The following is a 14,216-nucleotide window of genomic DNA, read 5'->3' as shown; positions in this document are numbered from 1 at the left end:
GGACTTCCCTGGCAATCCAGTGGTTAAGACTCCGCGCTTCCACTGCAGGGGGCGCAGGTTCCATCCCTGGTCAGGGAACTAAGATCCCGCATGCTGCGCAGTGTGGCCAAAAATTAAAAAAAAAAAAAATCATGATATTTGGCTTTAGAATAATTGATATCAAACCATCTGCTATGGTCTGAATGTTTGTGTCCCCCCTAATTTATATATTGAAATCCTAACCCCCAAGATTATTAGGAGGTAGGGGTCTTTGGGAGGTGATTAGTTCACGGAGGCCGAGCCCTCATGAATGGGATTAGTGGCATTATAAAAGAGGCCCAGAGAGATCCCTTGCCCCTTCTACCATGTGAGGTTGTGGTGAGAATACACCTGTCAATGAGGAAGTAGACCCTCACCAGACACCAAATCTGCCAGTGCTATGACCTGGACTTACCCACCTCCAGAACTGTGAGAATAATGTTTGTTGTTTATAAGCCACCTGGTTTATGGTATTTCATCATAGCAGCCCAAACAGACTAAGACACCATCCTTTCTTGCCACAGAGTTCATCAGTTACTAATTAAAGCCATTGCTACGTCTTCACAATGAAATCATTTTTTCTTCATAAAAGAAATGGTTATGTTTCTCTATCAGAAGGTTAAAGGAAAAGAAACATCCAACTTAGAATGCGTGCATGCAGAGCATTTTGGGTTTCGTCTTTTCTACTAACTTATTTTGTCCACATGTTTACATAAAGGAATAGGGCCCACACATTTACTTTATTAAGGTAATGTAGTTTGTAGAGCAGTCTGTCCCTCAATTAACTAGGTTTTGTCTTTGTACCTAATGTTATTTTGTACAAACATTTACATATAGGGACAGTGTTCATATATTTATTTTATTAAGGCACTATAGTTTGTATAGACATTTGTCAATTATTGGGAATTTGAGTTTTTTTCAAATATTTTTTGTAAAACTTTGTCATACACATTGTTTATCATGATTTTGGAAAAATTCCTTGGTGTATAATTTGAAATGAGATTAAAGACTAAATTTTTCTGGTTCTAATATTTTATTGCCAAATGGTTAAACTTTTGAAGAAGTCAGAACATCACCTTTTCTGGGTTCTTCTGACCAGATCTTAACTTAAGTTCCTGAAAACATAAACCTCATTAACAAGCTCATTATGGCTTCTCCAGAAAACAGAATCCAGCAATGAGGAAGAAATTGTTATATTTTTTTCTTTCCTTGCAAGAAGCTGGGTTTTGAAGGGAAGGATGAATATCTCAATTATAGAAATAATAGGAATTATGGCCATAGAATTGGTGTTTCTTCCCTGAATGCTCTTTATCCCTGAGGTCTTTATAGTCTTCTAGAATTGATTTATGGAAACATTTTTGTGCACCAGTTTTTGACAAAGTGTTCTTAAGCTCCAGCAGGTCGGTCTGAGGCTTGGCCACTCCAGCTCTAGGAATCCAACACAGAATAGGTCTTGTTTCTTCACCGTTTTCCATATTCAAGGTCAACCGTTCTGGCTTACTTAAAAAATGTTCTAAATCGGAAGCTCCTGAGTCTGGTTTATTTTGTAAAATGCTAGGCTTACTAAGGCTAATGGGGTTTTGGCACATATTATACTGATTTAAATGTTCATAGGGAATGTAATGGTCTGGGTTGCAGTAAGGTATAGGTTGGGGTTTTAATGACAGCTGTCTCCAGTACAAATCTTCTGTCTTTTCAGTATCTGTGATTTTTGGAAATGGTTTTATGTCATAAGTATTAGCCAGATCTTTTGTTGGATAACAAGATGGGAGTGCATAGGTAGATAGCAAGCTTTGTTCTTCCTTAATCTTGTCTTCAATTTCCTGGTTTTTATGAGTCACACCCGCAGGTATGTTATCACTCAGAGCCATCATTTCTGTAGAACTGGATACAAAGGTATGAAAAGCACACAAAACTCTAGGAGTACAATCTGGACAGGAAGGTGGTCTTTGCTGGACAATAGCCTCCAGAGGACGTGGGTTCTGAATCAGTCGGGCAATTCGTCCTTCCAAGGGTCTGGTGGGCTTTAAGGCAGGATAGAATTTTTCTTGCTGTGGTGGCGGGATAAAAGAGAAAATCAATTAATTAATAGATCTGGCATAGTCAGGATACTGCCACAAATGGCTGGTCCATTTTCACTGTCTGAGTAAACATATGATGGGTACGAGCATACATTGCAATGTTCTTTTATGTTTATTTAAAGACATTGATATTTGGATCCTAATAAACACATGTTTTTATAAGGAAAGGGCACATTTTTACTTGGCTATAGAGAAATTCCTCCACGTAGGAACTCTTTGCTTTCAAACTTTCCAAGATATAAAAGAACTACTGGAATAAACCAGATGATGTTTTATGATGATGATGCCCATCACCAACAGATGATGTTAAAAGTTACGTGCAGTTATTAAATCTCAGCCAAAGCCTTCTTTATTAGGCCAAGGCAAGGGTTCTTAAACCTCGGTTGAATCAGAATCAGCTTTGGAGCTGGCAGAAAATGGGATTCCCAAGCTTGGTCCTCTGAGATTGTGATTCAGAGGGTCTGCAGTAGGGCTCAGGAATCTGCTTTCTTAACAAGCATCTTGGATGATGCTAAGGCCAGTGATGTGTTATGCTTGGAGAAACACTGGTCTGAGGGGGTTTGTCCTATCTGGGCTTCTTTTTGAGATGTTTTATAAATATTTTGAACTCAATCATGTCTGGTAACTGCAAAAGCAGTGAGTGTATTTAAAGGGCTATTAATAGATATATGTCTGTGGGCGGGGGGAGGAGGAAGAGGGAAGAGTTGACTTGGAAGGGGCATGAGGGAACTTTCTGGGATGATGGTAATGTTCAATATATTGATAGGGGTTCGGGTTACAAAAGTGTATGCATTTGTCAAAACTCATTGAATGTTAAGATTTGTACAATTGTATTGAATGTATATTTCACCTTAAAAGACTAATTGAACTCTGATTAATGATTTGCATACTGAATGTTTAGGGTTCAAGTATACGAATGTCTGCCATTTACACTGAAAGGCAGAAAAAATAATAAAGTGTTTTTATGGGTCTTTGGCGTGATGGAGAGATGGATAGGTATGTGATAAAATAAGTATAGTAAAATGCTAATGGTAGAATCTAGATGATGGGTATATAGGTCTTAACTGTAAAATTATATAGACTTTTCTGTATGTTTGAACATTTTTATAATATGTTTAAGAAAAAAAAAGAATGAATGTTATGACAGTGATGGAATTGATAGCAAAGATAATAAAAATAAGAATGGTGAGAAAATAATAACTCTAGTTTGGACTTAGAAAATAAAATGGATTTAGGAACATCCTTTTGGAACCTAATCTGTTCATAGTTGGAGGAGTTTCCATACGGTTATCAACAAATTTTTTATATCTTTTAGCTAATCAGGTTTGAGTAGATACTTTGAAAAAAAGAAAAAAATTCTAGCTCTTTGAAATGCATTGTTAAATCTGTCACAAACAAAAAAGTATATAGTATATCATATCCTACTTTGATAGTATCCCTGTATGCAAGAAGCAGTCTTTAGTACCTTTATTGTATTCTACTACAACAAAATATTTCATACACATATTTATTACCAAGAAAACATGCCTTCCCAGGGTCCATTATTTATGTTTTAATTAGAAACCAGCAAGATTCACTGAAACTTTCTTTTAAACGTGCAACTATTTTAGGCATATTTTATCTTGTTATTGATAAAAATTTAGGTGTTGATTTACTTGCATGGTAATTTTGCATATAACATACTTGACAAGCATCCTTTGTATAACTGTACATGTATTTCCTTGTAAAAATGACAACGCTGCTTCCTGAGGGGTGGACTCTACAGGGTCAAATTTGTGGAAATCTGGACAGTTGCTGAACACACCTGACAATGTTAGAGCATACATATAGTCTTTTCTAGCCTTAGAGACTGCTTGTTGCAAGTGAAAAATAAAGAAAATTAAAAACCCTTTAGCGAATGATAAAGCACAGTCTGTGGAACTACTCTTGGTGTTAACAATTTATATTGCTTTGGGAAATACTGAAGCTAATGTAAAATAAATGTGTTCAGTCTAAAAAGAGTTCATATTGAAATACCTTATAGTTGTTTTTTAGGTATCTTTACACAGTCTACATCTTTGAAAATATTAATCTTGTTTAAAAAACTGAGTTTTAGAGGATAATATTTAGGTCCCAAATAAAACAACATAAATGTATACTATTAGGTCATTTTTTTTCATTTATATAATTAAGCCAAGAGATTATAACTTCTATCACTAAAGGGCTTGATCATTTCTTTCAGGCCATTTCACATAATCTAGTAAGAAATCTCTTGATATTTGCAGAGAATTTATTGGCTTTTGATTGTAATTCAGCCAACTCTCAATTATTGTGGATATCAGGAAGAAGCCTTTATCTCTTCAAAAGCAGCGATAATGTGCAAGATATAAAATATGCAAAGATTCACAGAATTTATTAAGAATCACATTACATTACTAGGTAAAGTTTCATAAACCAATTCCTTTGTAAATTTTAGCAAAAGTAGCATAGTAGAAAATCTGTAAAAAAACAAAACAAACAAAAAACAAAACCAGCACTGTGATGAAGAAAAGAAACCTTGCTTTTTCTTCAAAATAGTGAAGTTTGAATCAATTCAGAATTAACTTCTGAATTGAGTTAAATTGTCCCTTTGCTGGCTTGGTCACCAATACTCAGGAAGCAAATAAGAAGTGGGCAAAGCAAGAAGGACCTCAATACCTGGATACTTTCCCCCTAAATAACTGAGAGTTGACTGCAATTACTTACAGGCTCTGGGTCAAATCCTATCTGTCCAGTTAACTCTGCTACCTCCTTTTCATGGTAATCATCCAGTTCAAGGGGATTCATGGGCCCCAGACCTTAATGGAAACATCACACCTTATTATTTTGTTAGAGTAAGTGAAGAATGGTACTTAAATTTAGACCTTTTATAGAAAAACTTACCTGTTCCCCTTTATAATTAGAACCGATAAAAGGAAAACCAACTTAACCTCCCAATTACCCGCTACGAGGAACTTACCACCCACCTTCTTTCTATTAGTACTTAGATCAAGAAACAGGGGAAAATAGTAGAATTTAAAAGCTGTAACAGCTCTAGTCAAAATTCCAATTTTGTTCTTTTTACTCATATTAAAGTGAACTCATACCTGTAAAATCATGATTGTACGAAGTGATCCAGTGGGACCTCTCAAGATTTCTTTGTATGTTGGCTTCTTTTAGAGAGTTAATAGGGTCCCACGAATTTAAAGAAGTGTTAGGAGCGAAGGTTTTAGGTGGTTTTGGGTAGAATACTGGCTTGTTTTTCTCAACACATTTAGGAAGCTAGAATATGAATATAAAAGATCATTGCTGTTGACGTCATCTAGTAAAATGAGGGCTAATTCACTGTCTCAGCAGGAAAGAGGGCAAAGGAAATTCCAGGCTGAAGTCAGATACTACTTTTTCCTTCATTAATTACTAATATTCTGCAACTATAACCGTATTTAGAGTTAAACACAATATTTTATCAAAGGAGGTCTTTCCTAAAAGTCTTTTGCTTTAGCAGGGAGTCTGAAAATATACTTTGGAGAAATGTCCCTGGAAATCCTCTACCTCCAGTGAAATTTTATTAGAAATATAAAGGTCTCTGAGGTACTCCTTTGGCTCAGCTTAGCCAAAATTGTGTGCCTCCCACTTCTCCTTCCCTGCCTGAAATGACACCATATGATATCTTTTATGGATTTCTGACGAAGGTTAAGTCACTCAAATTCAAATAAAAAATTTCATTCTGTAGACATAACTGCTTTACAAATAGAGTTTGTTTTGTATTTTCAAAAGGAGGTATGAGCATAAAAGTGAATGAATGAGTTTCATTGTAGTCTTTCTTTTTAGTTACTTAGAAATTCACTTTTTCTCAGATTGATGATTCTCAATAAATATTTACTGAGCACCTACATGTGTAAGGTAGTGGCAGAAACAAGGATGGATCAGAAACAAATCTTGCCATCTAGGAGTGTATTGGCTAGAAGAGGAGATGAGGTGTGAACGCAAATGATTATAAGATGAAAAGTAACTCTTTGCTATAAGAGAGGTTAAAACAAAATAATCTGGAAGATCAGAGGAGGGAGAGATTGATTCCAACTGAACAGGGAAGTGGAGCTGGGAGCACAGAGGGTGGGAGGAGAGAAGAGGCCATGTTAGGTTATACCACAGAAAGTAGGCCTTGAATGGCATGCAGAAATGGGGAGGCCAAAGGAACAGTAAGAGCAGAGGTATGGATGGTGGTAGAAAGTATGGAATGAATATTTCTTGAACCTTCTGAACTTGTTGTCCTCACAGTCAGGCCTACCCTTAACATTTGCAGGTCCTGGGGCGTTAGTACAATGAGAGCTCATGTTCCATTAGTCTAAATAGTTCAACTTATAAATCAAGCGGATAAACTGTTAAGTAAATATGTTTCATTCTCCTACCTTGACAAAATACCTTCATAACAACCTGGAAGACCAGGTTCAAATTTAGTCTTCTTAGACTATCCTGAGTTCTGCACTGGGACATGGTGGTTCAGAAAGAGCCAACCGCGGGCTTCCCTGGTGGTGCAGTGGTTAAGAATTCACCTGCCAACGCAGGGGACATGGGTTCGAGCCCTGGTCCAGGAAGATCCCCCATGCCATGGAACAACTAAGCCCGTGTGCCACAACTACTGAAGCCCGCGTGCCTAGAGCCCATGCTCCGCAACAAGAGAAGCCACTGCAAAGAGAAGCCCGCGCACCGCAACAAAGAGTAGCCCCCACTCGCTGCAACTAGAGAAAGCCCGCGTACAAGCAACGAAGACCCAACGCAGCCAAAAAAAAGAAAAAGAAAGAGCCAACCACTGGCCCCTGGCCTCAGCACCCCTTACTGCTTTCTTCCTACCCCCAGTTCCATCCCAAACTATGAGGTGCCTTGTACATGAGGGTACCCTACCCCTCAAGTTCAAGCTCCATATATCTATTACCTCTGCTTCCAGCCAACAGCCGTCTCTTGGCCACCCGTTTGGCCTGGAGGTATATACTAGCTTGGCAGCATTGTCAATGAGAATGGACCTGAGGAAGAGACCCCGTGAAGGTCCTGAAACTGGGTTCAAAGCCATTTGTCAGGGAATCTGCAGTCCAACATCAGTCCGGGGCAGGAGACTGGGGAGCATGGGCTCCATATGGACATATCCTCTTGTCCCCATAAACTTCCTGCCCAATAGGGAGGGCACAGAGGAAGGCCAGAGCTGTGACTTATACAGCATGGGGCCTTCTTAAGTTCCTGGGCCTAAGGATGCTGCTGCTTATAGCAACCCTGTGAGGTTGGAGGGAACCCCATTTTACATACATAGAGTAGTCATGATAAAAGGCACTTGGTAAAAAACTGTCTCAAAAAGTATTAAATAACCACCTCTATAAACCCTTCATAAATATGTGGCCTGCTTACTCAGGGGTAAAGAAAGCCCTCTATATTTTCCTTATCTTTATCATGATTTGCAAAGCCAGCTTACTTAGAAATAAAAAGGACTTTTTTCAAATATTGTTCTGAGGGGCTGGATTAATTTTGTGTCTTAATCTGGTCTAACAGCGGTGATCTACTGATACGTAGTCAAAAAGGCACAGAGGAAGAAAATAGGGAATGTGAAATTTTATCGTAGCCTAAGGTGTCTTGGGAAGAGCCAGGAAATATTTGAGAGTGGAGAGCTGGTCAATTTTCAGTATGTTAAGGTAATGTTATACTGAGAGGACAGTGAGAAGAGGGGCTGCTGGTGATCATCCACTCAATAGGTATTCATTGGTTAAATATACTATTCACAGGGTTAGGTTAGTATCTGATATGCAAGGTAAGTACAAAGCAGGAAGGAATTCCGATTCTTGAGATGTTAGTATCTCAGCAGACACTCTAGTCTACAAAGGAGTGATGTTAGTTGTTTTGAATTTTGAATACATTCTCAGAGGAGTAGTGCTATATAAATGGTTGTTACATTCCTAGCATAGCCCATAAAATCTGTGTAACTGATAAATTATTTAATAAACATTTACTGAATACCTAATACATGCAAAACTATGTGCAAGCTTTTGAGGGCCCTGGGCTAGGCACCAAAACTTCATAAATTGGCATAAAATAACATAAATTAATACAGCTATAACGTGTTAAATAAAACAAAAAATTAAATGTAGTGTTTTGTTTTAGTCTTGAGTGATGGGGCTTAATAAGGTTTAATGGGGAGCAAGAAAAGTTTTATTGTGGAGATCACTTTGCCCTTTGGAGAGACGTTAGCATTGGGGACACTTATTGAATCTTTATTGGATCATATTTCACTTAATTGTATTGTATCAGCACCATTTTCACATTAAGAAGTCATGATTAGGAACTTTGTCATTTGCATATGAAATGAGTAGAGGAGGGAGAGCAAATAAGAGACTGGCAGAGATATGTTTCTTTGGTATCTAGTTAGGACTTTGGAAGAGAGAGAGTTAAAGGCATTAGAGGATGTACAGTGGGAGGAAGGCTGCCTGGGACAGAATGGAGGAAAAGCAAAGGCGGTAAGACAGTGGATAGGGAGCATGCATGGCAGGGAAGAGTGTGCTCATTTGTTTCCTCTTCCGGATACGCTTGTTGTTGTTGGGGACGAGCAGGTGGGAGGGTGGCGATGGAGAGGTGTACTGTGGGCAACCAGTTATTTGATAAGATGACATGTTCCTAAAGGAGGTGCCTGTGTGCTTGCCCAATTCATTATTGGTATTTGAGGATGAGTGTGGATTATGGGCGCTATTGTGGAGAGACGGAATCGTCCTAGGAGTGAGGAATGTATCTCTATGAGGAGGAAAGACACTTTAGATTGGAAGATGGCAGCTGGTTCAAGAAGGAAAACCACACTCCTTTGTAAGGGTGACACAAGTGAATGCTCTTTCCAAGGGAAGCCAAAGATCTTTCCAAATATTTAGAGTTAAGGAAAATTGGTAGTAGACTCAATTAGACTTAGAAAATGGTTAAAATATTTCAAATAGTCTAAGATTAGGGAGATTTATGGCACTTGCCCTCTCAGATTATATCTCATCTTACTCAAAAAATGATTACAAGGTAGATTTCATCCTAAAGAATATTTTCATATTGCAAAACTAAGACCAGATGCTTAATTTCTTGAGAAATAGAGAGGACGGGAGTCTTTGGCCACTTGAGCAAGTAATGACCAAAAACAGCACAGAAGAGTCAAATATTATCACCTATTTGTTTGCCAGTTATAAAAGGAAAAGGAATGTTCTGATTGGCTTCGTAATGGTTGGAAATGGCCAATGGGAAGAGATGGCCAGGGGAAGAGAGTGGTAGCAGGAGAGGCGCAGGTTAGACTGATGAGCGCAGTGATCAGTGATGACTGGTGGGGAAAACTGGGCCAGGCCAACGAGAAGCACAGGCTTCACATACATGTAATGTAAAAAGGATGAGGGCAAAATGACATTTAAAATACTCTGTCAAAATGAAGCCCCAGCACTTAATTTTTAAAAGGTTAAACCCTTTTATTTAGAATAGTCTCGTTTCCAAGACTACCCATTTCTTAATGTCATAGGTCAACAAAGTGTTACAATCATTGGAATAAAAATACTTAGAGCTGCTAACATTTAGTATGTGCCTACTATGTGCTAATATGGTACTGAGTGCTCTTACATGCATTTCATTTCCAAGACAGCCCTATCAGTAGATTTTATTATTATTCCCGTTTTATCTATGAGGAAACTGAGGTATGGAAGGGTTAAGTATATTATCCAGGGTTATACAGCTGATAAGTTTTAGAGCCATATGAGTTAATAGGTACTCCATTCAAGCTCAGTATCAATTTTATTTTTATTTCTTTTTCCAGGGAAGTACAAAACTTGATTAGGATTAGGGATGAGCCAGAGGAATGACTGAAAGTTTGAAAAGTAAGATCAATTAGAATAGATTTAAAAAGTGGTATTAATCATTAGAAGAAGGGTCAAATAAATCAGTCAAAAATATTTACATACAAAGTATTGTGAGGAATATGCATATTATATTCTGTTTTCAAAGAGCTTGTAATTTAGGTCAGGAGATATAAAATACACGTGAAAAGTTACTGGTTATAAGTGTTGTAGAGGCAGAAGAGAGAAATCACTTCTGTTGGAGCAACAATGCTTTATAAATGATAGCACTCTCTGTTTTCCAGGGTTCTTTCCTATCTTTCCTATGATCCTCTTATCCTGTGAAGTTTGTAGGACAGATCTTACTGAAATGATACAGATACATCTTATTAAAGCTCAGAGAAGAGAAACAATATGCCTAATACCACTTAGAGAACAAATGGCAGATACAGCAGGAACTAGAACACAGGCCTCCTAATTTGGTTCACTTTCTGCTGTGCAACAGAAACAATGAGGGTTGAGCTGAGTCTTGAAGAAAGAGCAAGTCTGAGATAGGCAGATGGGCCCGAGAAGACAGCATTCTAGGAACAGGAAGTGGCCATGAACCTGGTCAGGGACCAGCGAGCAGAGCCAGGCTGTAGGAAGGAAGAGAGGAAGGAAGGCCAGAACCGAAGGTTTTTCGTAGCCCAGTAAAAGCACTGGGATTCACACTTAGGTAAAGAGGAGCTAATCAAAATTGCCAAGGGGGGGTGACATGAGGACAGCAGCATTCTAATAATCAGGTAGAAATGAGGGGAATTGAAAGAATAACTTCTCTTATTTCTGGGTTGCTTGGATATAGATTTTGCTTGAAAGAATGAAAGAGATCCAGTCGAATAGATGATTTTTAAAGGATTTTTCTTGACATATAACTTTATAAAAAACAAACAGGAAATTGCTTACTTCATAGATGACTGAGTGACATTGAAATGACCACCATACTGTGACTTGCCACAGTGGTCTTTCCAAGAAAAATTCAAGTGTTTCCAGCCTTCCATCATTATTTCTTGCCTACCTCATAGATTGTTAGATGCAAGGAAATAATATATGGAAAACACTTGGCACTGCCTCTCACAAACTAACTGGCCAGTGAGTGTTAGCTACTATTATTTTCAAATGTATAGATATTTTCCTTCATGATTTAAAAATGTTCTCTTTTTACTATGTAGATTCATGGTACAGAGGTTAAGAACAGAGACTGGAGTCTCATGAGCCTGAGTTCTATGATTGTGAGATAGTCACAAACTCCCTAAGCCTCATCTATAAAATGGGAATGATGATATTAACCTTTTGAGGGTATTGTAAGTACTGAATGATACCCTATATATAAAGGATTAGTGTGTAGCAGTTTCTTAATAAATGGTGTCTATTGTTTTATTTTTGATTCTGCACAAATGTAATAGTTGGGACAGTAAACTGCAGATCTTTCTGTAAACCTCCCATTTACTCTGTTCATGTTTGGAGTTAGATATATTATGAATCATAAGAATAGAGTTGGGGGAAACAGTGAGTGATCTACAGTCCTCCTCTACCTTCTTTTGGAGGGAACTTTTTGTACCTATGGAAATGTAACATATAGCCAAAAGTATATGAAATCAGCTAAGAAAACAAAAAAATGTGATTCATGGTCAAAAATCTCAAATTTTCCATCCAGATAGAAAATAAAAGCAATCTATCTTTTGGATTTTTATAAACATATAAAGTAAAAACATTTTACTTTACATTTTAAACACACATTTTAAAAGATACTTACGTCATAATATACACCCTGACCTGGCCAAGCCAAGGCTTTCTTCTTTGAATCCATGGGAAAATCAAGCAGTTCGTATCTGTAAGGATTACCTGAAATTTTCCAGAAAAGCAGTCTTCTAATTAATGGGATTTATGAGTGCAATAAATAAAAACAAGACAATAGGAGGTAGAGAGGAATTTGGGTACACACTTTAGCTATAAAGTTATAGCTTTGTTTGAATTCTTGCCCTTAATGAGCAGCGTGTGGGCCACACAGAGTGAGAATGAGTCTCTAACCCTAGTGCCTTCAGCAGACCTAGGGGGCACCAGTACTGCACCTTTCTTGTTAATGAAAGGAATTCTTAGGTAAGTTATAAATGTTCCTAGATCCTCTTTCTGGTCTCTGAAGGCTCAGCAAATATATTTCTATACTACTACCTGTTTGGGGTTTTCTCTGTTTAAATATCAAGATATAGAGTTAGTACTTGCTTACCAAAAAGGTATTGAAAAAGAACATTTAAAGAATACAGCTTTTTAGGTATTGGTGGTAGTTGGATAAACTTTACCAAACACAGCCTGGCTTCCTCTGGTGCTATGATAAGTTCCACATTAAAGTATGCTCTGAACACCCATCCCCATATGTAATAAGAACAAAGGCTGGCATTTATTGAACATTTACTATGAGCCAGTATTGTAGTAAGTGCTTTATATATATCATCACATGCATTTTTTGTAACATTACTATGAAGAAGGTACATTATTTCCACTTAACAAATGAGGAAACTGAGGCACAAAGAAAATAAGCAATTTTCCCAAGGTCACACAACTAATAAGTGGAATAATTCAAACTCACGCAATCTGGTTCTAGAGCCTGCACTGTTAACCTGTATGCTACTTATTTCTTTTTTTTTTTTTTTTTTTTAAATTTATTTATTTATTTATTCATTTATTTAATTTTTGGTTGCATTGGGTCTTTGCTGCTGCACGCGGGCTTTCTCTAGTTGCAGTGAGCGGGGGCTACTCTTTGTTGTGGGGCGCAGGCTTCTCATTGCGGTGGCTTCTCTTGTCGCGGAGCACAGGCTCTAGGCGCGCAGGCTTCAGTAGTTGCGGCACACAGGCTTCAGTAGTTGTGGCTCGCGGGCTCTAGAGCTCAGGCTCAGTAGTTGTGGCGCACGGGCTTAGTTGCTCCGCGGCATGTGGGATCTTCCCGGGCCAGGGCTCGAACCCGTGTCCCCTGCATTGGCAGGCGGATTCTTAACCACTGCGCCACCAGGGAAGCCCTACTTATTTCTAATAAAGAGTTAAAAGAAGTGGAAGAGTAGAAAACTCAATGTTGTACTAGTTCCTGGAAAGCTCCTTTATAAGGCTTATTAGAATATACTCATCTTTTTAAAATCCCCTGAAGGTGACTAACTGGTCAAGGACAGGTAGTTGCGTGAAACAGAAGATTAAGGTGGTAACTTACTTCTTCAGTCCCTGGTCTACAACTTCACTGAAAAGTGTTTTTATAAACTCAACACACATTTCTGTGATTTCTTCCTAACTGTATGCACTTCATGTAATTTCAGAAATTATCTAATTTAGGGCTTGAAAAATATTAGCTTACTTTGATGATTTACCTAATAAGATCATAAAAATTTCAACTGCTTAGATAGCCTATCTTGTATACATCCTATATATATATACATACATGTATATATATGTATGTAACATTTAGTGTCATACCTATATATGTATCTATATATACATATATTTGATACAGCGTTCACTACCTTTTACCAATGGAAAGGTTCAGCATGCTGCACACATACAGAATCATTATATGGTAGCAGAGTATATAATAAAAATAGTAGCTGCTAACACTTACTCTCTGTTATCTGTGAAGTAGGTACAAATATTCCCATTTTACAGATTGGGAAGTAGAGGCAGAGAAGTTAAGGAACTTTCCCATGGTCCATGGTGAGTAAGTGGCAGAGCCAGACTGCTACCCATGCAGTTGGACTCCCTAGTCCATGCTCTTAAACACTCCACCATAATATCTCTCAAAAGTTATTGCCTCCTAATAGGATGCTGATGTTGATATTGATGACGGCAGTATTGTGTTCCTATATTTGGGTCCAAATATTCATGTACAGAGGAGCTGCATTATATAGCACAGTTCTTGTGTCTTACCTACCTCACAGCCTAAATTCATTCAACAAATATTTATCTCTGTCTATCATGTACCTCTTCTGTCACCTTCAGTTATCTTCCCTCTAGTATCTTGTCTTTCTCCACAGGTTTCTTCTCTGTTTTGAGGTGTCTAGTGTGGGATGGAATTGATGGCTAGTGTATGAGCTTACCATCCTCTCTAATGAAACATACCTGGGAAGACCCCAGGGTTCGCATCCATGAAAAGACACTCCAAGGTGTTAAGAGGAATTGATCAAATTGTTCTCATTACTTCCTGAGTCTTATTTCAATGATGATCTTTTCAGTTTTATCACAACAGCTACACCCATGTCTAGACTCTGATGCTCTG

General features: G+C 37.9%; 1 protein-coding gene and 1 long non-coding RNA gene across 2 annotated transcripts in view; one reads left to right on the top strand and one right to left on the bottom strand.

Moving 5' to 3' along the window:
• The window catches only part of LOC103004368 (uncharacterized), a 93,559-nt gene that overhangs the window by 14,634 nt on the left and 64,709 nt on the right, over positions 1–14,216 (top strand). The window lies entirely within an intron of this gene.
• The window catches only part of SPMIP4 (sperm microtubule inner protein 4), a 36,678-nt gene continuing 23,727 nt past the window's right edge, over positions 1,266–14,216 (bottom strand). Inside the window, 4 exon segments of the mRNA XM_007171505.2 lie at positions 1,266–2,069; positions 4,824–4,915; positions 5,204–5,378; positions 11,718–11,806. Coding sequence (XP_007171567.2) covers positions 1,266–2,069; positions 4,824–4,915; positions 5,204–5,378; positions 11,718–11,806 — 1,160 coding nt within the window.

This window comes from Balaenoptera acutorostrata, chromosome 7, assembly GCF_949987535.1.
Source record: "Balaenoptera acutorostrata chromosome 7, mBalAcu1.1, whole genome shotgun sequence".
NCBI lineage: Eukaryota > Metazoa > Chordata > Mammalia > Artiodactyla > Balaenopteridae > Balaenoptera > Balaenoptera acutorostrata.
Note: the sequence above shows the minus strand (reverse complement) of the source record. Positions and strands in the feature narration are given on the sequence as shown.